This window comes from Heloderma suspectum, chromosome 3 (assembly GCF_057233095.1).
Source record: "Heloderma suspectum isolate Gila_16-S chromosome 3, 16-S_ref, whole genome shotgun sequence".
NCBI classification, from domain to species: domain Eukaryota; kingdom Metazoa; phylum Chordata; class Lepidosauria; order Squamata; family Helodermatidae; genus Heloderma; species Heloderma suspectum.
Window position 1 is genome coordinate 40,812,189 of NC_139460.1, and position 25,776 is coordinate 40,837,964.

Below are 25,776 nucleotides of genomic sequence, written 5' to 3' on the forward strand. Positions count from 1 at the left end.
GTTTAGCTACTATTATATGCCATACATAAAATTTAGTGCCATCTTGTGGATAGTATGCAATATGACTTGTTATGATTGTTCTTGGATTACTTTCAGCGTTGCACTTTCATCAGCTATATTTTTAATACCAGTTAAACTATTAGTATTGACTTTTCTCCTGAAATTATAATGTGCTTGTATTAAGGTCACTTATGAAGCTCACAAGGAGTACCTAGCAAAAATGTATGAGGAGTATCAAAGGCAAGAAGAAGAGAATATAAAGAAGGGGAAAAAGGGAAATGTGAGCACTATCTCCGGCCTTTCAGCTCAGACGACTGGAGCAAAAGGTGCAATGGAGATTCGTGAAATAGAAGATCTTTCACAAAGCCAAAGCCCAGAAAGTGAAACGGATTACCCTGTCAGTACAGATACCAGGGATTTACTCATTGCAACAAAGGTATCTGATGATGTGCTTGGAAGTTCAGATAGACCAGGGGGTGGTGTGCATGTAGAAGTTCATGATCTATTAGTTGATATAAAAGCAGAAAAAGTAGAAGCCACAGAAGTAAAGCTGGATGATATGGATCTATCACCAGAAACTTTGGTAACCAGAGAGAATGGTGCCCTTGTGGAAGTGGAATCTTTATTGGACAATGTATATAGTGCTGCAGTTGAAAAACTTCAGAACAATGTCCATGGGAGTGTTGGAATAATTAAGAAAAGTGAGGAGAAGGACAATGGTCCCTTGATAACACTGGCTGATGAGAAAGATGAACCTTCTAACAATACCTCATTTCTTTTTGATAAAATACCCAACCAAGATGAGAAACTGCTCCCTGAACTGTCCAGCAATCACATTACTATTGCAAATATGCAAGAGACTCAAATGCACCTTGGTGTGAATGATGACCTTGGACTCCTTGCTCACATGACTGGTAGTGCTGACATAGCATGTAGTTCAAGCATAATAGAAGATAAGGAATTCAAGATTCATACCTCTGTGGATGCAATGGGCACCCTTTCTGAGAAAGAGCTGGCTTCATCATCCAAAGGGTTAGAATATGCTGAAATGGCTGCTACAACCCTTGAGACTGAGTCTTCTGGTGGTAAAACTGTACCAAATATAGATGCAGGGAGTATCATATCAGATACAGAAAGATCTGATGATGGGAAAGAAGTAGGGAAGGAAATAAGAAAAATCCAGACTACCACTACAACTCAAGTAAGTTTTTTACACAGTGTGATTGTAGCAATATTACTGTATTAAGAAATTTATTCATTGAATGGTATCTAAAATGTGTGTCTGTATTTTAGGGAAAACCTATCTAGGCACCTTTTATCAAAACATTTGGGACGATTTTGTGCTCTGCATAAATTGCTTGGCTGCTATTCTTAGCAAGTAAAGTACAAACAGGAAAATTATATCTGTAAAAACGGTAGAATACAACAATTAAAGCAAAGACTTTTCCTGACTTGAGGTAGCTTCTTGAGTCTCAAATGTAATTGGTAATGTAACCCCACAGAATGTGTTTCTAAATTCATACACAAACGTTAGGAAAGTAGTTGACTACATCCGATTTTCTTTCTGTTGATAAAATATGGAATAACTGTCCTGGAGTGCTCATTCTTGGTATTTGTCATAAAATGTTTTTTTTTTTTCTTAAGAGAATTCTTCTGTGGAACTTGGGAACAATTTAGATCCATTTATGATTTATATACCCTTTATCTAGCAAGAAGGGAGAGCAATTTCAGTAGTTGGGGACAGCTCATTTTCTACCACCACCACATGGTTGTGCCCAATGCTCCTTCTCAAAGCCAGTGCTTGAATTATGGGAAGAAGGCAGGAGGGCATAATGAAATTCACTAGCCCCATCCTATGTGAGACAATAATGCCTTCCTTGTAGCCTCCTAAAATCAGCTTATGGGGTTTCACAAAAGATAAGGAGGGCATGGGCCTCTGTTGTTCTGATGGCCAGTTGGCCATGTGGATCACTCCCCCCTCAAATTTCTTTTATTCATTTATTCCCCTACTGAAGTTCAAGAATATGCTTACCTTGGAGTTAGGGTTCTTTTGGATCCTACCATTGCTCCAGATATTGGGAAGGGTTTTACAGAAGTTATTGAAACTGTTCTACTTGGCTGGGAAGTTCCCACAACCAGTGCAGATAGATTCACACCTGGGATCCTAGGCATCAGACTCTGATTGACAGGAGGGAATATCTAACCAAACCACATTCATGGAGAGACAGTGTCAGGCAGGCAGCCAAATCACTAAAGAACGATCATACATGCAACATAATATGGGTGAATCTGGATATACAGCCAGTAAGGAAACTAATGCAGAGCTCGGGACCAGACTGCCCACGTTGGTTAGGCACAGAGCCACAGAAAAGCATGGTGAAGAGATCTGGGTGGAAGGGAGTATGCCCTCCTCCTTATAAATTAAGCACTGCCCAAAGCCAATTTAAAAGATTTGGCAGGTGAGAACCACCACTTTGAATTATGTTTGGAAATTACCTGGAGACAGTGAAGTTCTGGAAAGGTACGTTCCAACTGTTGGATCCCAGTTAGTAGCCTAGCTGCTGTATTTTGCACTCATTCCAGTTTCTGAACAGTCTTTAGTCCATTTGACTTCTGAGGCAGCCCCATATACATCACATTAATCTGTTCTGGATGGTACCAGTACATGGAGCAATGTGGCTAAGTAATCTCTCCAGAAGAGGATACAGCTGATGTACCGGCCTAAGCTAGTAGAAGGCACTCATTGGAAGTGAAGCCACTTGGGCCTCTATTGACAAAGGTGAGTTTAAGAACATATCCAATCTGTGAATTTGACCATTCAGGGGATGTGCAACCCCATCCAGAACAGATTGAATCCTATCTTCCTGAACAGATGAACCACCTACCCACAGAATCTCCTTTTCAGGATTAAGCTTGGCTTTACTGGTTCTCAACCAAACCATTCCAGATTCCAGACATTGATGCAACACTTCCGTAGGCCAAATCAGATGTAAAAGAGAAATAGAGTAGTGTTGTCAGCATATTTATGATACCTCATTTCCAATCCACAGATGACCTCATTCCACAGATTCATGTATATGTGGATGGTGAAGAGAACCATGCAGGCAACCATAATGTAAATGCCATTGCTTAGCAGTAGTTGTCTAAACACCACATTTCAGAAATGGCCCTGCACATTCTCCAGCCACTGTGCATAATCTCCAGCACGCCTTACAGAATGTACACACCATGACTACATTTTGCATAGATAGATAGATAGATAGATAGATAGATAGATAGATAGATAGAACTTTATTACGGTCAAAGACCAGCCCCAAAAAGAAACTACATTAAAATTATCTGCCGTATATCCCCAATCAAATTAATAGACACTTCAACACAGTGCAGTACTAATGTAATGCATATCACCCATATTGGGTGAATGGCATTACTCTCCGGACTTTGTCTTTCATCCAGTGAGGTAAGTCCGAGCTCCCTCAGCATCGTTCTTTGAACACCTATCGCGGCCACAAAAAATTTGGCGACAGTATATGTAAATGTCGAATTAGTGTCAGACAACAATATGTAGATATATTGTTGTCCTGTACAACCCAGAGAGCAATTCATCAGTGGGGAGATGAGTGCAGCACGAATATCTCTATAAAATATGCACCACAACAAAACGTGCTCTGTAGTTTCTATCTGTTCCATGTCACAGGGGCAAAGGCAATCTGACCAGGGGATCTTTTTGTACCGTCCCTCCCAAACTGCCGAAGGGAGTCCATTTAGACGGGCCAAAGTAAATGCCCTTCTATGTTTATGCAGTTCCAGTTGTTCAAGATAGAGTGCAGCTATTACGATGTATCTATACTCCTCCCTAAGGTAGAATTCTGGGGCACTATTGAGATCACTTTGTCTCTCAATATCTGCAATGCGCTGCTTGAAAGTCTCCATTGCATGTTCAAAGCCCATATTTAATAAAGTCCGCAAGGGAAGACCAAAGAAAGTTATTTTCTGCTCAATTGACTAAATCCAATTGGATTTAAAATCGTCGTGCAAAATTAGTGGGGCAAGGCCAGTAGGAAAATATGACAGTCTAAGCCGGTACACAAGAATAGCCACCCAAACCCTAGCTTCAATTTTGATCTGGCCAGTCTCTAATCTTATCTTTGCATTGGAGACATCCCTAGGAACACCCAATATTGCCCTCAAAAATTTTGATTGTACACGTTCTAATATTTGGGTATTCGGGAAAGGCCCCAATTGAGATCCGTACAATAATTACGCTAATACTTTTGCTTGGTATAATTGTAGGGCTAAAGAGATATAGTGGTCGCCTTTCGTTCTCATAAATTGTGTTATTGCTGACAAGCTTCTCTGTGCATTTAATGCCACCTATTCTCCATGAGCCTTCCTGGAACCATTTGCTTGAAAGACTACCCCTAAATATTTGAATTGGGAGACCTGCTCAATCTTGTGCTGGTTTATCATCCATGATCTGATTTTTGGTCTTTTTGCAAAAGTCATGATTTTTGTTTTCTGATAATTGATCATCAGTCAACTTCTGCAATGCTCTTGTAAGCCCAATTGGAGTTCTTGCATTTTGCATATTCTCCAGGCAATATGCACAGTCTCCAACAGACCTTGGGGAATGAGCATATCTTTACTGCATTTTGTACATTTTCAAGCAATATTCACATTCTACTGGCCAATATTGCAGTGACCATAGACAAAGGCCTGGTTTGTCCTTGCAGAAGGATGAATTGATAGAATCTAGACATAACAGAGTGGACTGTATACAAAAATGAGAATACTATTTTTGAATTCTCCTCCACGTAACATAATCAGCAAGTAAAAATTAGCATGGGGAGAAGGGTGGATTTTTAGTCCAGCCTGCTCCCTGGTATAGTACTTTTCTACTTGCACATGGTTTTCATATTCTTTATTTACACTTGCATTCCATAAATGCACAAACCATTCTACCACTTCTGCATTCTGCAATTTCATTATGCCGCGTGTGTAGACCAGGCCATAAACCAGGGGCAGAAGGAGAAACCAGCTGACCATCAGACACACTGAGAGAACTCTATTTGAGCCTTTTCTATAATCTGAGAAATCAACTTTGTTTTCAGTCTGGGTATGTTTAGAGCCAGATTGACTTCTAGATGGCACCGGCGTATAGAATAAATGCTTCAGGTTAATCTCACAGTTACTACTTATTTATGAACATTTTCTAACATTTGCAGACAAAGTATATTGAACGAACAATGTGCAAAACTCCTTATGTTGCTGATTTCTGCACATCCTCTGAGATTCCCCGTAGACCATGATTATTGAGCAAATTACAAATCATGATCAGATTATGCTGAAGAATGCACATTCTCTTATATTTCTTGGAAACTATTGCCCAGAGAATGTACAAAACACTGTCAAGATCTGGACAGACCTCAAAGACTGTTGGAGACTATGCATATTGACCAGAGAATGTGCATATTGCCAATAGAAAATATGGAATGCATTTTAGATGTGCACATTCCCCAAGGGCTGTTGAGGATTATGTACAAAGGCTGGAAAATGTATGCCACCTCCATGAAGCATGACGAATATGTACAATGGCTGATGGTTGAATGGTTAATGTGCCTAACACACATGCCTTGCTCCACATCTCTCTCTTCCCAGCTCCCAGCTTGGAACTGGCCAGTTCAGTACTTTGGTTTCTGGACACAATTTGAGCTAAAGGGCTTCTCCACACCAGGCTTTTTATCCTGCAGTTTACTGGAGCTTCTGCTTCCAGATTCTTTGTGGGCTGACACAGACTTTTTTCCTTTGTCTGCAAGTTCTACATGTTTCATTATACATCCACTAGATGGTGCTGTGTTATACCGGAACAGCAGAATTTCACACGGCCATTAAAGTGGATTCACATTTATTACTGCATTATCCGCAATCTTTTTGAAACTGGGATAAAGGTCAGAAAGCGCGGGAGATGGCCTGGAGGTTGACAATGTCATATGAAGGACCCGCTGACTTCTGTGAGAATCTCAAGTGGGCAACAAAAGCCTCATGTAGAAATGTTTAAGTCAAGGCTTAATCCTGAAAAGTTCATTGTTAGGGTAAATTCTTACAGCATGTGAGGCAAGAATAAAGTTTCTCAAAATATGTGCACAATGCCTTGCCCTTCACCACTGGGTACCCATATTAAATCCCTACATGTTCAAGGTGAGCATAGAACCATTCCTTCTGCCTTTCAATTTGATCCCCAAAGGAACTGAAAAGATATTTCTGGGATTCTCCCCACACTGCTTACTTTGTGGTTATCCCTGGCCAGTCTTCTGATCTAGGGATAGATTCTGTCCATGAGAAAATATGCTGTTCTCCCCTTGCCTAATGAGAGAATTATCTACCTATCTTAATGTCACTTATTTTAGCTGACAACCAGTCAAACATTCAAGCATTTACTACCTAGGCAGAAGTACTTTGTGCCACTAAACGCAGTGGAATTCTAGTAGGCAGAGTAACACCACTCCTTTTAAACTGGAGATATTGTCCAGGTGCACATGTTGGTTTACACATGCAAAGCTTTTTCGCATGGCTGCCAGGCATTTTTTTCTGCCCAACAACTGGGAGTCTCATGGAGAGTAAATAGGTTAGGCTCTTCATTGTAATTTCTTTCAGTGCTCGTTGCTCCCTGGTATGTAAAGGGTGTGTGTGTGTGTGTGTGTGTGTGGGGAGGGGACTTCTGCTTAGAATTGTTCTCCTTTGCTTTTACTTGATAGCCTTTTCTTCCCTTTTGATCTAGTATCTGTTTCCACTTATAGGAATGGTGTCAACCATTTGTGACATGGCTTTTAAAAGTATTCTATATATTGGCAAGCTTGGGTCCTCTGTATTCTCCCTGAACTGAATACAATTCAATAGGTTTATTACGATAATTCAAAAAGAGCACTATTATACCAAGAGTACTATTTTGATAAGTAAGTTTGTTTTGCATATAAAAATATTTCATTCCTGTAGAGGAAGTGTCTTTATAATATAAAGGTGGGTACCCTTTATGGGGGTGTTACCCCAGTTTTAAAAGAATACTTATTATAAAGTTTTCTTCTGCTTAATACATACATACACACACACGCGCGCACACACAATTTTTATATATTACATTTAGAGTAAAACTCCATATATCCTCATGCTGATGCAATATTTTATACAGTCGCTTTAGAGGTCATGTTCAGAAGTATCTTTACTAGTCTACCAGTAAGAGGTTGTTTTACTAATTTGATTTGGCTGAACATTGAATATTTGCCCGGTAATTATTCTTAATACTATTTTTTTTCTTTTCTATACAAAGCAAACTAAATTATTATCATGAGAGGAAAGCAATATATAGTGAAGCACGGTGTAAAAGATTTCTGGATCATCACATTAGCAGCTTGAATCAGTCACCCCCAGCTATCAGGATGTGATTCAAAACCAAACTTATCTGTAATTAAGCACTGTCTATAAAGAACTGAATTACCCTAAGAATTGTCTATAAAGCACAGAAGTGTCTAGCTACAAAAGTGGTTCAAGTTACTTATGACAAAGCAAAGTGCTGTAGCAGCTCTTTTGGTCATCCCCCCAAATCTGCTTAATCCAATAAAAATAATAATTTCCTAAGATGTTTTTTTTTAAAAAAGTTGAATTTGTTGGTTGCTCTCTGAAGCACTTAAGTATAGTCTGCGACATGTAATTATTTAGGAACTCCTCCTTTATGCAGCTAGAGTTGTGTCTGTCTTTATCTGCTTGTAGTTTAAGAGTCATTTCCAAAGCAGAGTATTTACAACTTTCTCTGCAGCATGAAAGGCCATTTTCCATGAACGAAACCTAGTGCATTGTCTTGAAACATGGAAAACGAGTGCCAGTTCACCCAATACATTTATTCACACAAGCTGTTTTGACTTTCTTTGCAGTAATAGTTGTGGCAGCCACCGCTGTCAAAGAAATGGCAGCAAGTCATATCTGTGATTGCCCAATTTACATTTGACTACATGAATGCACACCTAGAGACAATTGGGACTGTTCATGCGGTGCAGTGTGTGAACTGGTCCTTAGTAAAATGTCGCAATTGAAACCAGAAAAAATAGGGTACATGGCCCGTGCTTTTTCTCTTTTTTTTTTACACTAGGTGCGCTACATTCCCCTTCTTATTCTTGTATTCAAGCAGTTGCACTTTGTGTATTTCTGTAATAATATCCAGAATGGCCTTCTTGAGGTATTTCTGCTACATGTTACACTTTACCTATGACGCTTGTTCAGCAATTATTCCTTGTTTGGGATAAGATTATGGAGCAAAACATTAAGGCTGGTATCCTTTACCTGGAAAGTGCCAGATGTGAGATTTATTTTGAAGGTGAATCAATATAATATTTAATTAAAACTTACAATAATAATTTAGCAGGATAGTAAATTAGCATATTTAAATTACGCTTTATTCAGCGCTTGCTTAAAAGTTACTATATCATTAAGAAAGCATCTATCACCTAAACTAGTTCATTTTCCTGATCAATACTGTTAGCCAATTGCCATAATCCTAACTTCTCCCCAGTTAGTACTTACAGTTCAGAGCCTGAAGTTGTCTTTTTGCTCAGGGTGTCTCTGGTAAGGATTTGGCACAAAATGGTGCTGTTAAATTGCCATTCCCTGAAGTTTCACAGCTTCCTGAGCTCAACTGCTTACATCTAAAATCTGGTTTCAGCTGTCTTGTAAGAACACTGTGGAAGTCTTCTTCTCCATACAGACCCTCTCAGCTTCTGCCTTCCATGATTTGAGCTCTCCATTGTCTGTCTGCTGCCTTCTTCTCTTCCTCTGGAGAGCCATTGTTTGCTGCCACTCTGTTGTCCCTCCTGACCTTTTGCAGCTCTAGAGTCTTCCCACTTTTATCTGTCTTCTTTTGGTCTTTAACTGGCCCCAACAGCCCTGTTCTTGACCTTTTATCCCCTCCAGCCAGAACCTTCCATCCAGTCAAAAGTTATTGTCTGGCATACTGATAGTCCATTGGCTTATAAATAAGGACCAATGAGTGTAGATAGAATATTCACGCTGGAACCTATCGGTGCCCGACTGTTGACCCCTTTTTGATTCCCCTGTCCAGTATAAAAGCAGAAGACTTGTAATATTGCAATGACATAATAGGGCAGCCTTCCTCAACAGCCTTCCAAATATGTTGGACTACAACTTCCAGCATCCTTGGAGATGCTTGGAATTGTAGTCATTTTAGTCAAACACATCTGGAGGTCACCAGGTTGGGGAAGGCTGTAATAGGCCATAAGGCATACTCGGGGGGAAAGGGTTTAGATGATGAATTTTGTGGCAACTCCCAGAGACCACATATTCTGCATTTTGTTTGTAGGCAAGAAGTCGCTGGACATGAGTTTAAAGTTTCCCACAAAACTTCCTGCAGCTTTTTGATAGGACATATTTAAAAGAACTTATCCATTGACTATATTAGCACATAGCTTCTTTTCTTTTTTCGCATAATTGCAAGATATATGCAAGCATAGAAACCTCTTCTAAGGGAATGAAGCTTGCTAAATTTAAGACAAATATGTGCAGAGTTTTTTGTGCTAGGCTGAGCAGCAAGCAGAGTGAGTCAGCACTGAGTATGAGTGCCAGATACATGTAGGTGTTAGACCTATGACTTGGCATGTCCAATGTGACAGTCACCAAGCCCTGCTACACCATCCTGGCATGAGGCAGAGGCAGGAGCATCACTTTCATCTGATCAGAGCTGATGTACTGTCCTGGAGCAGTGTTACAATGGTAAGAGTTAGATGCTGTGCTGCAAAACACAAATTTCAAATGAAAAGTAAAACAAAATGAGATGGTGGAGATGGAGGGGCTTGGTGCAACAGCAGCGTGAGGGTGGTACATACTCATTTGGGATTATCAGGATGGGCAACCCCAGCAGCAAAAGGTTGACTTCGTGGAACACCAGCTGCTCCACCAATTCAGCTTCCAAACAGGTGCTGTGACGTGTGACAGTGTTGGCTACCATTGAAAACACCCACTTGCTTGGAATGCTGGTTGATGGGCAAGTCATGTGGCAGAACATTCTATGCAGATGGTGCCATCATAAAACATTAGTCTCAAGGCACAATTGCCAGTCAATTTATATTATACTTTTTTCACTGTGTAAAGAAAAGGCACCTGCTACAGCATGCAAGAATGAAGTGTTTCTTGATGCTTTCACTGATCTTGGGAAAGACTTCACACTGCAAGAATCAAATTGTCTTGTGTTTACATTTTCTGTGTCATCTATATGGCCAACCCACAAAGATGCCATGAGCATGTATTGCTCTACACCAGTGCAGCAAAATGGCAAACTATCAAGCTGTTATAATGCAGTGTTCTCTGTTTCACATGATAAATACTCCTTCACCTGTTGGCTGTGGTTGGTATTTACAACTGTAGTCCTTTTCAAACCCAAGGCCCACCTTTTAACCCAAAGGTGCATTTGGGGACACTCTTGTTATTTTTTTAGCCATATATTGTATGGTGGTAGTATTACTGTTGCAACCCACCTTAAGTCAGGCTGTGATTGAGTGGTGGGTCCCAACTCACTGCTTGAGTTTAGAAGACAAGGTGCTTGCCTTCACTGGAAGACAGGAAGCTTCGCACCAGATGAAATATTGTTATGCATCCCCCCCTAACCCTAGCCCTATTTATCTGAATTTTGCAAACTCCTTGCCCCCAGGAGGGGCTATGATACCTATCAATTTCTTACTATTTTAGCAAAACATGAATAAGTATAACTTTTTTCTCTTTAACCCCCCCTCTAATTTAGAGACAACCTAGCACAAGAATCTCTGCACCTAATTGTATGATATTTGCTAGGCTCCATTATACCTCCCCTCTCACTCGCCCACAAAAAAGCTTGCGCCTTGTTGCACGGGGCCTTTCCAGATTATGGCCCAGATTAACCCTATTGCTTTTCGTCTGGCTCTCCGCCCCTCCATGAAGATCCATCCTGTTTTTCATCGGTCCTTGCTGTCCCCCCTGGTTTCTGGCGACCCTCATCGCTCGGCCAGCTACCCTCTGCTGCCAGTGCTGGTGGAGGGGGAGGAGGAGTTTGAAGTCGTGGAGATTCTGGACTCACGCCTATCTCTTGGCCGCCTGCAATATCTGGTGGACTGAAAGGGGTATGGGCCAGATGACCGCTCCTGGGAACCCGTGGAAAATGTGAATGCTCCGTTGCTGCTCAGGCATTTCCACCAGCTGTACTCCCACAAACCTGGGGCCCCAGGGGGGGAGCACGGGGGGGGGCCTCATGGGAGCGGGGATGATGTCAGGGTGGAAACTGAGCCCATAGAACCCCAGAGCAGTTCTGATTCTGAGGAAGAGCAACAACCCTTGGGAGAGGAGCTCACTCATCTCTCACAGGCACAGCGGCAGGGAGAGATTCCTCCTGCCTGCATTCCTGAGAGAGATAGTGACCCTGGCAGTGAGAGAGCGGGGGAGGGGTTTTTGCTGGGCACTTGGTGCTGATGCAGGGAGCGGTGCCAGATGGAGCGCGCTCTGCTCGCTTGGCGCTAAAACAACAGTTGCGTCCCGAGGACCCAAGGGTAAGAAGGAGGACCTCTCCATAGCCCATAATTTCAGAGTCTTCCTGCCCTTCTCCTTCAAACGGGGACCAACTGCCTTACCTGGAGCTTAGGCTACTCTGCTAACTACCCCAGTGTAGTTCCTTGCTTAGTCACTGGTGATTAGCATCTGAAAGAGTCATTAAGTTGTAAATGGAATAAAGCCTTGGAAAGAATCCTTTTCGTCTGTGTCTTGAGTTGGCTATTGGAGGGGACTGTAAGAGGCAGCTAGGGCGCTCCTGACAACATGTAACACAGTAAGGTATTGCAAATGTTGCCGTTGGTAGAGAAGCAGGGGCAGGTGATGGTTTGCACTAGCAATCATACCCCAATAGTGCATTTTCTGCTTCTTACGTAGTTTTTGATAGGAGGCTAAATGGAAGGGAAAGGGATTTTATAAGACACAGTTGAAAGACGGGACCTTGGGGTTCTAGGAGCTATTTTTTCCTTACATTAAATCTTAAGAAGATTTATTCCATTCATGCTATACACGTTTTTATGCGCATTTTATATTCTGCATCTTTTCCATGATCCTCCCACATTGTTTCAGTACATTGCAGATCCCTTCTAGTTATTTTGAACCTCGGGAGTCCAAATTAGGCACATACACAAAAATTGCCTCAAGCTCTTGTTGTTGTTGTTGTTGTTCAGTCGTTCAGTCGTGTCCGACTCTTCGTGACCCCATGGACCATAGCACGCCAGGCCTTCCTGTCCTGCGCTCTCTCCCGGAGTGTGCTCAAGTTCATATTCATTGCATCCGTGATGCTATCTAGCCATCTCATCCTCTGCCGTCCCCTTCTCCTTTTGCCTTCAGTCTTTCCCAGCATCAGGGTCTTTTCCAGGGAGTTTTCTCTTCGCATTAGGTGGCCAAAATATTGGAGCTTCAGCTTCATTATCTGTCCTTCCAATGAGCACTCAGGGTTGATTTCCTTTAGGATGGACTGATTTGACCTCCTTGCAGTCCAGGGGACTCGTAAGAGTCTTCTCCAGCACCACAGTTCGAAAGCATCAATTCTTCGGCGCTCAGCCTTCCTTATAGTCCAGCTCTCACAGCCATACATTACTACTGGGAAAACCATAGCTTTGATTAGACGGACCTTTGTCGGCAAGGTGATGTCTCTGCTTCTTACTATGCTGTCTAGGTTGGCCATAGCTTTCCTCCCAAGGAGCAAGCGTCTTTTAATTTCATGGCTACAGTCACCGTCTGCGGTGTTCTTGGAACCCAAGAAAGTAAAATCTGTCACTGCTTCCATTTCTTCCCCTTCTATATGCCAAGAAGTGATGGGGCCAGATGCCATGATCTTCGTTTTTATAATGTTGAGTTTCAAACCAGCTTTTGCACTCTCCTCTTTCACCCTCAACAAGAGGCTCTTTAGATCCTCTTCGCTTTCTGCCATTAGGGTGGTATCGTCTGCATATCGGAGGTTGTTGATAATTCTCCCAGCAATCTTAATTCCGACCTCTGATTCATCCAACCCGGCATTTCTCATGATGTACTCTGCATATAAGTTAAATAAGCAGGGCGACAATATACAGCCTTGTTGTACTCCTTTCCCAATTTTGAACCAATCGGTTGTTCCATGTCTGGTTCTTACTGTTGCTTCTTGACCCTCGTACAGGTTTCTCAGGAGACAGGTAAGGTGGTCTGGTACTCCCATCACTTTAAGAATTTGCCACAGTTTGTTGTGATCCACACAATCAAAGGCTTTAGCGTAGTCAATGAAGCAGAAATAGACGTTTTTCTGGAATTCTCTTGCTTTTTCCATGATGCAGCGAATGTTGGCGATTTGATCTCTAGTTCCTCTGCCTCTTCGAAACCCAGCTTGTACTTCCGGTAGTTCTCGGTTCACATACTGCTGAAGCCTAGCTTGTAGGATTTTGAGCATCACCTTGCTGGCATGTGAAATGAGCGCAATTGTGCGGTAGTTTGAACACTCTTTGGCGTTGCCCTTCTTTGGAATTGGAATGTAAACTGACCTTTTCCAGTCTTGTGGCCACTGTTGAGTGTTCCAGATTTGTTGGCATATTGAATGCAGCACTTTAACAGCATCATCTTTTAGGATTTTAAATAGCTCTGCTGGAATACTGTCATCTCCGCCAGCTTTGTTGTTACTAATGCTTCCTAAGGCCCACTTGACTTCACTCTCGAGGATGTCCGGCTCAAGTTCAGTGACCGCACTATCATGGCTATCAGGGACATTCATATCTTTCCTGTATAGTTCTTCTGTGTATTCTTTCCACCTCTTCTTAATCTCATCTGCTTCTGTTAGGTCCCTGCCTTCTTTGTCCTTTATCATGCCCGTCTTTGCACAAAACGTTCCCTTGAGATCTCCAATTTTCTTGAAGAGATCTCTAGTCTTTCCCATTCTATTGTTTTCCTCGATTTCTTTGCATTGTTCATTTAAGAAGGCCTTCTTGTCTCTCCTTGCTATTCTCTGGAACTCTGCCTTCAGTTGGGTATATCTTCCCCTTTCTCCCTTGCTTTTCGCTTCCCTTCTTTCGTGAGCTACTTGTAAAGCCTCATCAGACAGCCACTTTGCTTTCTTGCATTTCTTTTTCTTTGGGATGGATTTTGTTGCTGCCTCCTGAACAATGTTACGGACCTCCGTCCATAGTTCCTCAGGCACTCTGTCTATCAGGTCTAATCCCTTAAATCTATTCCTCACGTCCACTGTATATTCATCAGGGATATGATTTAGGTCATACCTGAACGGTTTAGTGGTTTTCCCGACGTTCTTCAATTTAAGACGAAATTTTGCAAGAAGCAGCTCATGATCTGAGCCACAGTCAGCTCCAGGTCTTGTTTTTACTGACTGTATGGAGCTTCTCCATCGTTGGCTGCAAAGGACATAATCAATCTGATTTCGATATTGACCATCTGGTGACGTCCATGTGTAGAGTCGCCTCTTGTGCTGTTGGAAAAGAGTGTTTGCTATGATCAGCATGTTCTCTTGGCAAAACTCTATTAGCTTTTGTCCTGCTTCATTTTGTACACCAAGGCCATGCCTGCCTGTTATCCCAGTGATTTCTTGACTTCCTACTTTAGCATTCCAATCCCCTATGATGAAGAGGACATCTTTTTTTGGTGTTAGTTCTAGAAGGTGTTGTAGGTCTTCATAGAACCGATCAACCTCAGCTTCTTCGGCCTCAGTGGTTGGGGCATAGACTTGAATTACTGTGATGTTGAATGGTTTGCCTTGGATTCGTACTGAGATCATTCTATCGTTTTTGAGATTGTACCCCAGTACTGCTTTTCCCACCCTTTTGTTGACTATGAGTGCTACTCCATTTCTTCTAAGGGATTCTTGCCCACAGTAGTAGATGTAATGGTCATCTGAATTAAATTCACCCATGCCTGTCCATTTTAGTTCGCTGATTCCCAAGATGTCGATGTTCAATCTTGCCATCTCATGTTTGACCACCTCCAGCTTACCTTGATTCATTGATCTGACATTCCAGGTTCCTAAACAATATTGTTCTTTACAGCATCGGATTTTCTTTTCACCACCAGACACATCCACAGCTGAGTGTCCTTTCGGGTTTGGCCCAGCCGCTTCACTCTTTCTGGCGTTACTTGGAAATATCCTCTGCTCTTCCCCAGTAGCATATTGGACACCTTCCGACCTGAGGGGCTCATCTTCCGGCGTCATCTCTTTTAGCCTTGTGATACGTTCCATGGGGTTTTCTTGGCAAGAATACTGGAGTGGGTTGCCATTTCCTTCTCCAGTGGACCACATTTTGTCAGAACTCTCTGGCATGACCTGTCCGTCTTGGGTGGCCCTGCACGGCATAGCTTATGGCTTCACTGAGTTACGCAAGCCCCTTCGCCACAACAAGGCAGTGATCCATGAAGGGGAAGCTCTTGTACCTGCTGTGTAAAAAAAATTGATTTTAGGGCTGTTCCTTTAAATGTGTCCTGTCAAAAAAAACAAAAACTACAGGAAACGTTGCAGAGCGCATTTAATCTAAAGTCCAGGGGCTTATTGCTTACAAAGAGAAATGCAGAATACATAGTCCACAGAACGTTACCACAAAATGGTACAACAATGGCCCTAATTTCTTAGCCTGTAACTGGAAACCCTCATGGCAATAGGTACTCCTTTTCACCCACCAACTGTGTCAGTGCTGCTGTTTCTTGGATACAGTGCCAACTGAAGATCACACATACATTGTACCTATAACCATAGGATATAGGTAACTACCAGCTTTTTTACCTCACATTTGAATGATTTACATAGTAAATGATATCACAGCGGACATTCACAGTTACAAATTTTCTTAACATTCTGTACAACTTCTACCTCACGATTTACTTCCCCATGCTCATGAAACAAAGTGTGTATTTTTAATTATAGAGATTAAGCAGTACATAACCCTTCTGTGCTCTTCGTTTCATACGCAGTGATATTAAAATACACAAATTTAAACAACTACGTCTATCAAACTATGCAGAACTAGGATGAAGTTGCCTGAAGAGTACCTGGGGAGTTGCTAATTTCACTGTTTTATTTACTTTATTTAAATGGCAAAATCCTCACCTTAACTATGTGTTTCATTGAATGTATACGCTCCCATTCTCTTGAATTTGTGTCATGTGTCATATTTTGCATTGCACATTTTAAACAAATACAAATATTATTTACTACTAATTTAGGCTGTGCAAGGTCGGTCTATTACGCAACAGGATAGAGACTTGCGTGTTGACTTGGGATTTCGAGGAATGCCAATGACAGAAGAACAGAGGCGACAGTTCAGTCCAGGTCCACGAACAACAATGTTTCGTATCCCAGAGTTTAAATGGTCCCCAATGCACCAGAGGTTACTGACTGATCTGCTCTTTGCTTTAGAAACTGATGTGCATGTTTGGAGAAGGTAAGAGATCACAGATTTTATATCATGATTTTACTAGTACATTTAAACCAGGGGTCCCCAGCCTTTTTGAATCTATGGGTGCATTTGGGAATTTGAGAAACTGTGGTGGGCACCACCACAAAATGGCTCCCAAGAAGTTGTGGCTAGTCACGTCGTGGCTGCCGTGGAGGTCTGGCTAGTCAAAAGTCAGCTAAAAAGGTGTGTGTGTAGGGTGGGGGAGACGAATAGAGAGGCTAGAGCCTGGGAGGGAAGGGGAAATAGCAAGGTAAAGAGGTGTTGAGAGAAATAGCAAAGCTAGAGGCTGGGAGGGAGGAGGAAACAGCAAGGCAAAGGGGTAGAGAAAGAGCAAGGCTAGAAGCTAGGAGGGGGAGAAACAGTGAGCTAAAGAGGTGAGGGGAAATAGTGAGGATAGAGGCTGGGAAGAGGGGAAAATAGCAAGGCAAAAGGGCAGAAGAGAGAGAACGAGCAAGGCTAGAGGTTAGAAACCGAGAGAAAGAAGACTATCCTAATATTTTAAAAGTTTTGTATTCGTGGTGTTTTTTTTTAAGGGAACAGTGAGTGGATGGTTTCATGGGCACCATTGGAGGGCTCCACGGTGGGGACCTCTGATTTAAACCATTATTACATATTAATTATGCTAGGTAGCTATGCTTGCTCCTGTGAATATTGTGTATTCTTTTATTTAGTTATTGACATAAGAGACTTGCCATGTTTCTTGCCTTCCATAAAATGAATTTGCCGTTTAAAAATGTTAACTAATTAAAACAGTCTTCATGGTTAACAAGTTAGCCTGAGAAATCCTAGGCTTGGTTCAGATTAACACTGATCTTCGCTTTAGGAATAAGATTGCAGTTTCATTTTAAATTAAATTGGCTTTGATCAAGTGCAATGGCAAACCCTCAGTAGAGGGTGATGGAGTAATTTGTATGTGGGTGACAATGGGTCAATCTGGGCTGCAGAATCTTTTGTGTGTGTGTTGAGGGCTGCATTCCCTTAGGAAGAATCTGTCCAGGACTGCATGGCAGTGATGGGCTGAGCAAGAGCCAGAGGTGGGTGGGGATATCCCTTTTCTCTCTCTTTCTGACACTCCTTTCTCTTCTCTCCTTCCCCACCCAGCGGGCAGCCAACACAAAGACAGATGTCTCGGCTGTCTGCTTGCAAATTAAGCCAAGGGCTGCATGAAGCCCTAGCGTTGCAGGTTGCCCACCTTGGCCAAAATCCAGATTTTAACTTTAAATAGGAGCAAGGCCCTAGTTTGTCTGAAGCTAAGCACCAGGATTGGAACTCCTCACAACCCCAAGAACAGTTTACACAGAGCAATTTCACCTTTTTCTAACTTTTATTAACCTTCTTACTGCACAGTCCTATGCATGTTTACTTGGAAATAAGTCCCATGGTGTTTAGTGGATTTAGTCTCAACTAAGACTGCAATCCTGTACCAATTTACCTAGGAGTAAACTCCATTGAACTCAATGGGACTTACTTCTGAATAGGCCTGCATTGGATTGCACTGTTAGTGTGCAGAAATTTGCAGCCCGAGTCTCCTCATTCTGCCACTGACTTGGCTTCTGCAAGTCAATTGATTGCATAGTTGAGTCACAGTTTCTGCAAGTTAGCTTCTGAACGACTGCAACAAAATGTAAATAAAGTCAGAACAGAGACTTTAATTTTAAGTTATTTCTTTAGAATTTTAAATCCAAGAAAGAACTTGGACTATTTTTCCTCATTAAAAAAACTGAACTAATCAGATTTGAATTCTTAGCTAATTTAGACAGCAAGTCTAAGCACATGCTTACTGGCAGCAAACTCCATTAACCCAGTAGGACTTACTTCTGAATAAACATACTTTATATTGCACTGTTAATGTCTGCTTTATGAACTTTATCAGTATTCATTTGCTCTTACAAATGCAAAGAAAAAACTCAAAAATAATTGTGAAATAATTTTTCCTCCATAAAATTAGTCAAAGGAGTAGCATTCTTTTAATATGATCTTCAGGTAGCACACTGTTTTGGTTGGAAGTGTAAAATGAAGAAAATGTATTTACTGTTAACTCATCAGTTGTAATATACTTCTGTAAATTATCAGTTCCTCCTACTTTCATAAAAGAAATCTTTCAAGTGAGTTTTTTAAAGTTTTTAAAACTGGGATGCAGTTTGAAAGAAAATTTGTCGCATCATGAGGTAATTTTGTAGCTGTTGACTTGGTGAGGGGAATAGTTAGGAGACCATTGTTGTAGACTCTAAAACGTCTGGTATGTTCTCAGCTGGTGTCCAGAAATACACTTGCCAGGTTGTGAGTAGCAAGCAAACCTTGATGTGACAAACACAGTATGGGAGAAGGGTGCTTCTCAGCATGACTTGTGTGGATAAGTTCTCTTTTCTTGCACGTGAGAAGGGTATGTTCTTATACCTATAGTTGCGCTAAGCATCATGAGCACTCAGTACGTGATATAAGTTCTTGCTGCTTGAAAATGCTTCTGAAGCTTGGTGTGAAACTGAAAACATGACCCCTCTGTTAACTCAAGGAAAAGGCAGATATCTGTGATGTTATGGACTGGCATTCATAAATATTGGCCAGTTAAAATTTGTGGTGCCCTGTTCATAGCTAAACATTGGTAACTATCTTCTCCTTTTGAATTGCAAAATTTAAAGTGACGAATATGCAGCCCATAAGAACATCAGAAGATCCCTGCTGGATCAGAGCAAAGGCCTATTGAGATGAACATTTTGTTCCCACATTGGCCAACCAGATGCCTATGGGAGGTTCTCAAGCAGAACATGAACACAAATTCCCGAGCAACTTGTATTCAGAGGCATACTGTCTCTGCTACTGGAGGTGATAGCCAACATGACTTCTAACCATTGATAATACATACCTAGTTTTACTTGTCGACATACAAGTTGTGAAGAATGGTGCAGCGTGACTCTGGAGTCTCATTTGCTGTTGCACTCCTGTCCTTTTCATGGATCTCCCATCAACAGCTGGTTGGCCACTGTGTGAACAGAATGCTGGACTAGATGGACCCTTGATCTGATCCAGAAGACCAGCAGACTCTTATGTTCTTATTTATGTCTGTGTCCAATATGAGAGTAAAATTGGAGTCTCACTGCTTCTCACAATAGTGTTTGTGTACACTCAGAAGTTGCCTCCATGATTCAAATTATAATATAAGATCCAGCTTCTAGGAAAAAGTCCATTTCATTGCAAAATGGGAGGTGTCGCTGAGCCGCAACATAAAAGATCAGTATAGGTCTATATTTAAAGTAACAGTGAAGTACCAAATACTAATTCTTAATATATTTGTTTATAATAAAGAGTCTCGTAGCACCTTATATAACACAACTCTCAAAGAACAGCAGAAAATAATGGAATAGAACAATAAAAATATTTTAAAACCATAGACAGTTAAAAATCATGTTTGTAAGGCAGCAATTCATAGCTGAATTGCCTTCCTAAACAGGAAGGTTTTTACTAACTTGTTGAAGGCCACTAGGCCAGAATAAGTTCTCCTTTGATAAGTAAGAAGCATCTCCAAGTCACTAGGCAGGGAAGTTTCAATAAACTGGAAGGAAGTTGGTTCTTTTTCTTTCCAGAGGTAGGTGTGTCAAAAGTGAATAAAGACTAGTAAAGAAAAATTGCCAGATATTAGCTTTTGTGAACTTATTTGTAAGGCTGCCTTAATATTTGTAATAGTTTTCCATTTGATTTCTTGCTGTTAACAAACTTTTCTGTTATTTTTTATATTCGTATTAACTACTTTCAGTTTTCCTAACATACTTTTTTATTATATTTGTAGCCATTCCACAAAGTCTGTTATGGACTTTGTCAATAGCAATGAAAATATTATTTTTGTACATAATACTATCCACCTCATTTCCCAAATGGTAGACAATATTATCATTGCTTGTGGAGGAATTCTACCATTGTTGTCTGCAGCAACATCCCCAACTGTAAGTACAATATTTCCATCTAGTGGGTAAGTTGTAAATTGCATGTCAGGAACATATGTCAATAAAAATTTGCTTTTAGTACAGTTTCCCCTACAAGAACAAAATGTGTAGGTTTTTAAAAATCTTCAGAATGTGGACTTCATTTTTTTAAATTATTTCTATAGCTAATATTATATTGAAGGAATGATTTATTAATTTATTTGGTAAGAGTATAGGTATTTTCAATTGAATACACTGTGGAAATTAATAGCCACTATGACCAAAAAATTATACTGCCTAATGCTTCTGTTATAATAGCTAAACTACTTTTCTCATTTTTCAGAACTAGAACATTCTGGAATGCATTTTAATGGAAAATAGTAAACTGTAAATTACACTACAAGTCATATGAATTATATGCCTTTGTATGTTCCACAGTTACTGCAACCCATTTATATAAAGGCAATGAGTACACTATTTTCCTAAATTCACAGATACTGTGTCTCATTGTAAAACTGAAAGCAGCGTTAACCACTATTGTGATTTATTTTCTTAAATTGTTTTACCTTTCCAGAATAACTTCCCAAAATATCACAGTGGAAGTAGCACACATCTGAGAAAAAAGCGGAAGCTTTAGTTTAAGAGGGAATCGCATTTAGATATATTTTAAAAACCAAAGTATGTAGACACCGATGTTAGACTAAAGCATATGTGGAATTCTTCTGTTGGGTACAATACAAAGGCATTAATAATTCATTGACTTATTCTACCTTGTGGTAGATAACGTTGTTATCTGTACTACAAGGCAGAACACTTTTTTAGAAACACTTCTGCAATTCACACTTGTGCTTTATGTACAATCTGTAATTTGAACCTGATATACCTTTAAGAAAGCTGTGGCTAGGACCCAAAATTATGTGCTTAGCTGCATGCATGCAGTGGGGCTTCAAAAGCCTGTCCTCCTCATAACAGCCTTCTATGCTGCTCTCAGAAGTATCCCTGAAGCATGTGGAAGCTTTACAAATTCTATCCAATATAGCATGGTCTTTTGGGGGGTGGGGAGGAAAGGTGGGAAACCCCACTAGATGTGTGCAAGCCTTGTACACACCACCTTGTACACACGCTCTTTGGATCCTTGCTCATGTATGTTATGTAAAGTATAATGAATACGTTTGGTTGTCCTTCCAGCAGTAACACATTGTGATATATGGTATAATGAAACTGAAGTCGTATTCAAAGCAATTTTCTTGTAGCAAAAATGTGATACTGTTTACGTTTTAGCATACTCAGTAATGCTATAAGACAGTTGTAGAAAGGAAGAAAAAACATGTCACTAATCTAATAGCAAATGATTAAAATAGCTTTGATTCCTAACTCATCAATATTTCACAGTTAAGAATGCTTTCCTTTTCCAGGTTAGTGCATATATTTTGATGATTAATACATGCCTCTTCCTCTTATCACTAATCTTCCAGTTAGGCCTCCTTTTCACAAGCAGCAGAATGAAGTGGAAATGAAGTGGTAGAGTTCTGAGGTGATAGAATGGCCTATAACATTTTCGATTGCAAGTGGGGGTTCACATGCTTGAATGTTCCCCTACCCTGAATAATTCAGGGCAAACTAGCACAGCAGGGAGTAGGCTGGACTATAACCTTTCTCCCTGATGTACGCTTCTTTCTTCCTTCCTTCCTTCCTTCCTTCCTTCCTTCCTTCCTTCCTTTCTTTCTTTCTCTCTCTCTCTCTCTCTCTCTCTCTCTCTCTCTCTTTTTCTTTTCTTTTCTTTTCTTTTCTTTTCAGGGAGTTTCTTACATGAATGAACATTAAAAAGAAAAAGAAAAAGATACTTCACCTGCAGCCTGAAATGATATAGTCCACTCTACCAGCTCATTCCACTGCATATTTAGACCGAGCCTTACTAGTCTCTTACTAGACCGAGCCCATGTACAGTGACATCACTTCTGGACACATTGTTGGAGACACTTCATAAACAGAAGTATCTCATTCAAAATGTTTCCTATTTCCTTAAGCACATTCTTCAGAAAAAGCAAGAACTGGTGGTATATCCCATTTCCTAAGAAGGAATTAAGATTTTTTACTTTTGTTTTATGTTTCTGTAATGGCTAGGATTTCTTTAACATTCTTGCAGGCAAGCAGTGTTATATCTGTTTAAGAAAAGGACTGAATGTTTCCAATAAAACACAAGTTCTTTTATGGTCAGTAGGAGGAAGAAAAATTCTCTTGACCTTTAAGCTGTCTTGTCAGTTAAGGATATGATCAATATTTCTGGTAATAATAATAAACAGCTTGTTCATTAGGCCTGTGTACAGAACACTCAGGAATGGCATACATACTTATGCCATGTTTTTGCAGTAAAAAAGGAAGAATAAGCATGTGGAAATGAAAGCTAGATTTCTTCATCATTACTTGATATATCAAGTACCATAGAGACATTTGAATGCTAAATTTTAAGTTAAGGTATGTTGTAACGTTGATTGCATAACTTAAAAAGCAATCGTGAAGCAGGATTTACAGCAGGAGGAATTTGCTTAAGTTGAAATATGAAAGACACAATTACAATGAAAGAAATATGAAAGACACAGTTACAATGTCTTGTCCTTAGATTTTGAAAGGAATGTGGAACAGTGTGAAAAGAATTATCACTGATTTTTCTTTTGACAATAGTGGCTGGGATTCAAAGTGTTAGGATTCAGGCACACACAGTGAGAACTTTGACTTTTCTTTGTTTGAATAGCAGATATTCTTCACTTATGCTGTATTATAAACTGCTTTTGAAATACTCCCCTTACGTTTCAAAAGAAGTTTTACAGAGTTCTGTATTCCTGCTGAGGATACAGAATTACTTACACAGTTGTTTGGATCCTGTTTATTGAGATTTGGTTTAAAATGTAGAAATATTCCATTGTGAACACAGCTGCTATTTTGGTAATGACTGTTGTTAGATAACCATGTTGCTTTCTCAGCCAAATTACTGATAATGGCATTTCACAGTACTGCAGCTGATCTGTGAATGATCTGCTGTGGCATTGAAAGGCAGTGTTCATTGGGAAATGATTCATGACATTCTAGAAAGGTAGTGCAAAGGTAGAACTGTTTGGCGGCTCAAGGTGGCAAATGTAAATATACTAAAAATTACTAGCAGATCATAGGATCCTTGACACTTGGAAAATGTCTGAGTTTCAAAATGTCTGGCAGCAGTGTACAACTTAGATTTGAGTGTCATGTTACTCTGATTGGGGCAGGGGTGTTGCAGAACCCAAACCATTTTTGGTCATACGTGTGCTTTGCTAAATGTTCACAGATAGAACGCTGAGCCTGGGTTTCTATCCCAGTTTTGGTAATTTAATTTCTAGCTTTTATTGTTTTATATACCTAATAAATAATGTACTAATTATGATATATTTATTCCTTCTCCATCTAAGTATATGTATGTTGAATTGCATAGGTCCAACAATGATGACAAGTAAATTGAATTTTGAAATATAGAGAGCATGTTTTCAAGAGATCACTTTTTAAATTAAAATACTCAACTTGTTGATTTTAGAATATTAGTTTCAATTTTGCATTGTATTTTCATTTGACTGTAACATTTCTTTTTCTTTTTGTTGTGATCTGTTGTCTGCTTTGTCTATTGCATGTCCAGGGTTCTAAGGTTAGTATTACTGCTGCAAGTTTCAGTTCTTAGCTTTTAGAATTTTATTTCAGATATTCAGCCCTTTTCTGGCATTAAGTAAATAACATTTGATATACATTGCACAATTATTTATTTTTAACACTGTAACCCAAATATATTGCACTAAAGCCAGCGGTATCCCCTTCAGTTTAGATACATCATGATGCAGGAGGGCAGACTGTCCACTTTGCATTACCACTGCACTTCTTCCTCCATTTTTTGTCTTTACTGGGTCTCATGGGGCATTTTCACATAATCTAACAGCTGTTTTGGGTGTAATGTCTTTACCACATGTGGAAGCAAATTTCTGGATCAAGGCATTTGACTCAGTAAACGTGCTGTTTCAGGGAAATGCACAGTAAAGTTTAGACTAACCATAGGCCTATTTGTGTTGGAGGAACGTCAGTGATAAAGCTAAATTAGCTCAGCTCTTCATAGGTAACTGAATTACAGATTATTGCTTGGATTGTTAGCTCTCTTACATTGTAAAAAAATCTATTTTTGTTTTTAGTGTTTGCATTTCTTATGAAAGGCAAGGTCAGTGTTAACATTAGAGTAAAGCTAAAAGGGAGCAATGGAGGTTTGCAAACATTTCTCTCCTCCCAAAAGCATCTGTCATTTGTGGATACAAAAATGTATGTTGAGTGGAGAGAACATGGAGCTCTGTAGCCATTATCCAGCTCAAATTCAGCAAAATTGGTTTGGGATCACATATATGAATGGCGAATTCATTCTGTGAGTGCCTATCTTTACGTAGCCAAAACAGCACACCACACACACAGGAGGTATCAGCAGAACGGGAGGAAACCTAAGGCTTACAGAAGTACAAAAAACTTAAGGGAAGAAACCCAAGAGGAAACAATTCCTAATGTCCGTATGAGAACTGACCATGTTCAGTGTACATAGGATGCTGACTGATAGTTTGGGCATGGGGATGGAAAACTGGCAAGGGGGACATGGAATGGAGTGGCTGGAAACCTGAAGAGAAACATTCCATACTGTAACATTTTGTTGCAAATCCCATTTGTGCACATCCAAATATGCATCGTTTTTAATGGGAACTTTTAAAAATGTGGATAAACAGTATCTGCATCTATAACAAGTTGCAGAGGGATAGACTGGAAATCATAGAATCATAGGGTTGGAAGGGGCCTGTTAGTCTGTTGCAGCAAAAAGAACAGTGACTTGTGGCATCTTAAAAATGTACACATTTATTATGGCATACGTTTTTGTGGACTTCATCTGATGAAGTAGACAGTAGTTGAGGAAAGTATATGCCATAATAAACCCGGTAGCCTTTAAGGTGTCATAAGGCTCTGCCTTGTCTATATATGGAGTGCATTGAGGACACTCCATATCTTACTGTGCTGCACTACAACAAAATGCTGCATACTCTTGTGGCTGAGATAGTGCAGTTGATGCAGCAGTGGGAACATTCCCACCCGTCACCACACCACTGTAAACTAAATGTAAAGCATGTGCTTATTTTTTAAGTCAGTGATGTTATCATGTAGCCAAATCTGATTTGGTCTACAGTGCCGTGGCTGAGAAACCGGGAAAAGTAAGCTTGACAAACACACACATGCAGGAGTGGGGAAACAACAAGCAATGAATAGCAATGAATAAAGTTCTATTGTGAGGGAGTTTCAAGGGGTTTCACATTCCTCAAAAGTCCTCCTTTTGCCTC

General features: G+C 40.3%; 1 protein-coding gene across 2 annotated transcripts in view; it reads left to right on the top strand.

Moving 5' to 3' along the window:
* Nucleotides 1-25,776, top strand: part of NBEA (neurobeachin) — a 595,906-nt gene that overhangs the window by 128,304 nt on the left and 441,826 nt on the right. For both annotated transcript variants that reach the window (XM_084843013.1, XM_084843014.1), the window contains 3 exons: nt 185-1,201; nt 16,249-16,466; nt 20,266-20,419. In XM_084843013.1, the coding sequence (XP_084699139.1) occupies nt 185-1,201; nt 16,249-16,466; nt 20,266-20,419 (1,389 nt within the window). The remainder of the gene's footprint in view (nt 1-184; nt 1,202-16,248; nt 16,467-20,265; nt 20,420-25,776) is intronic.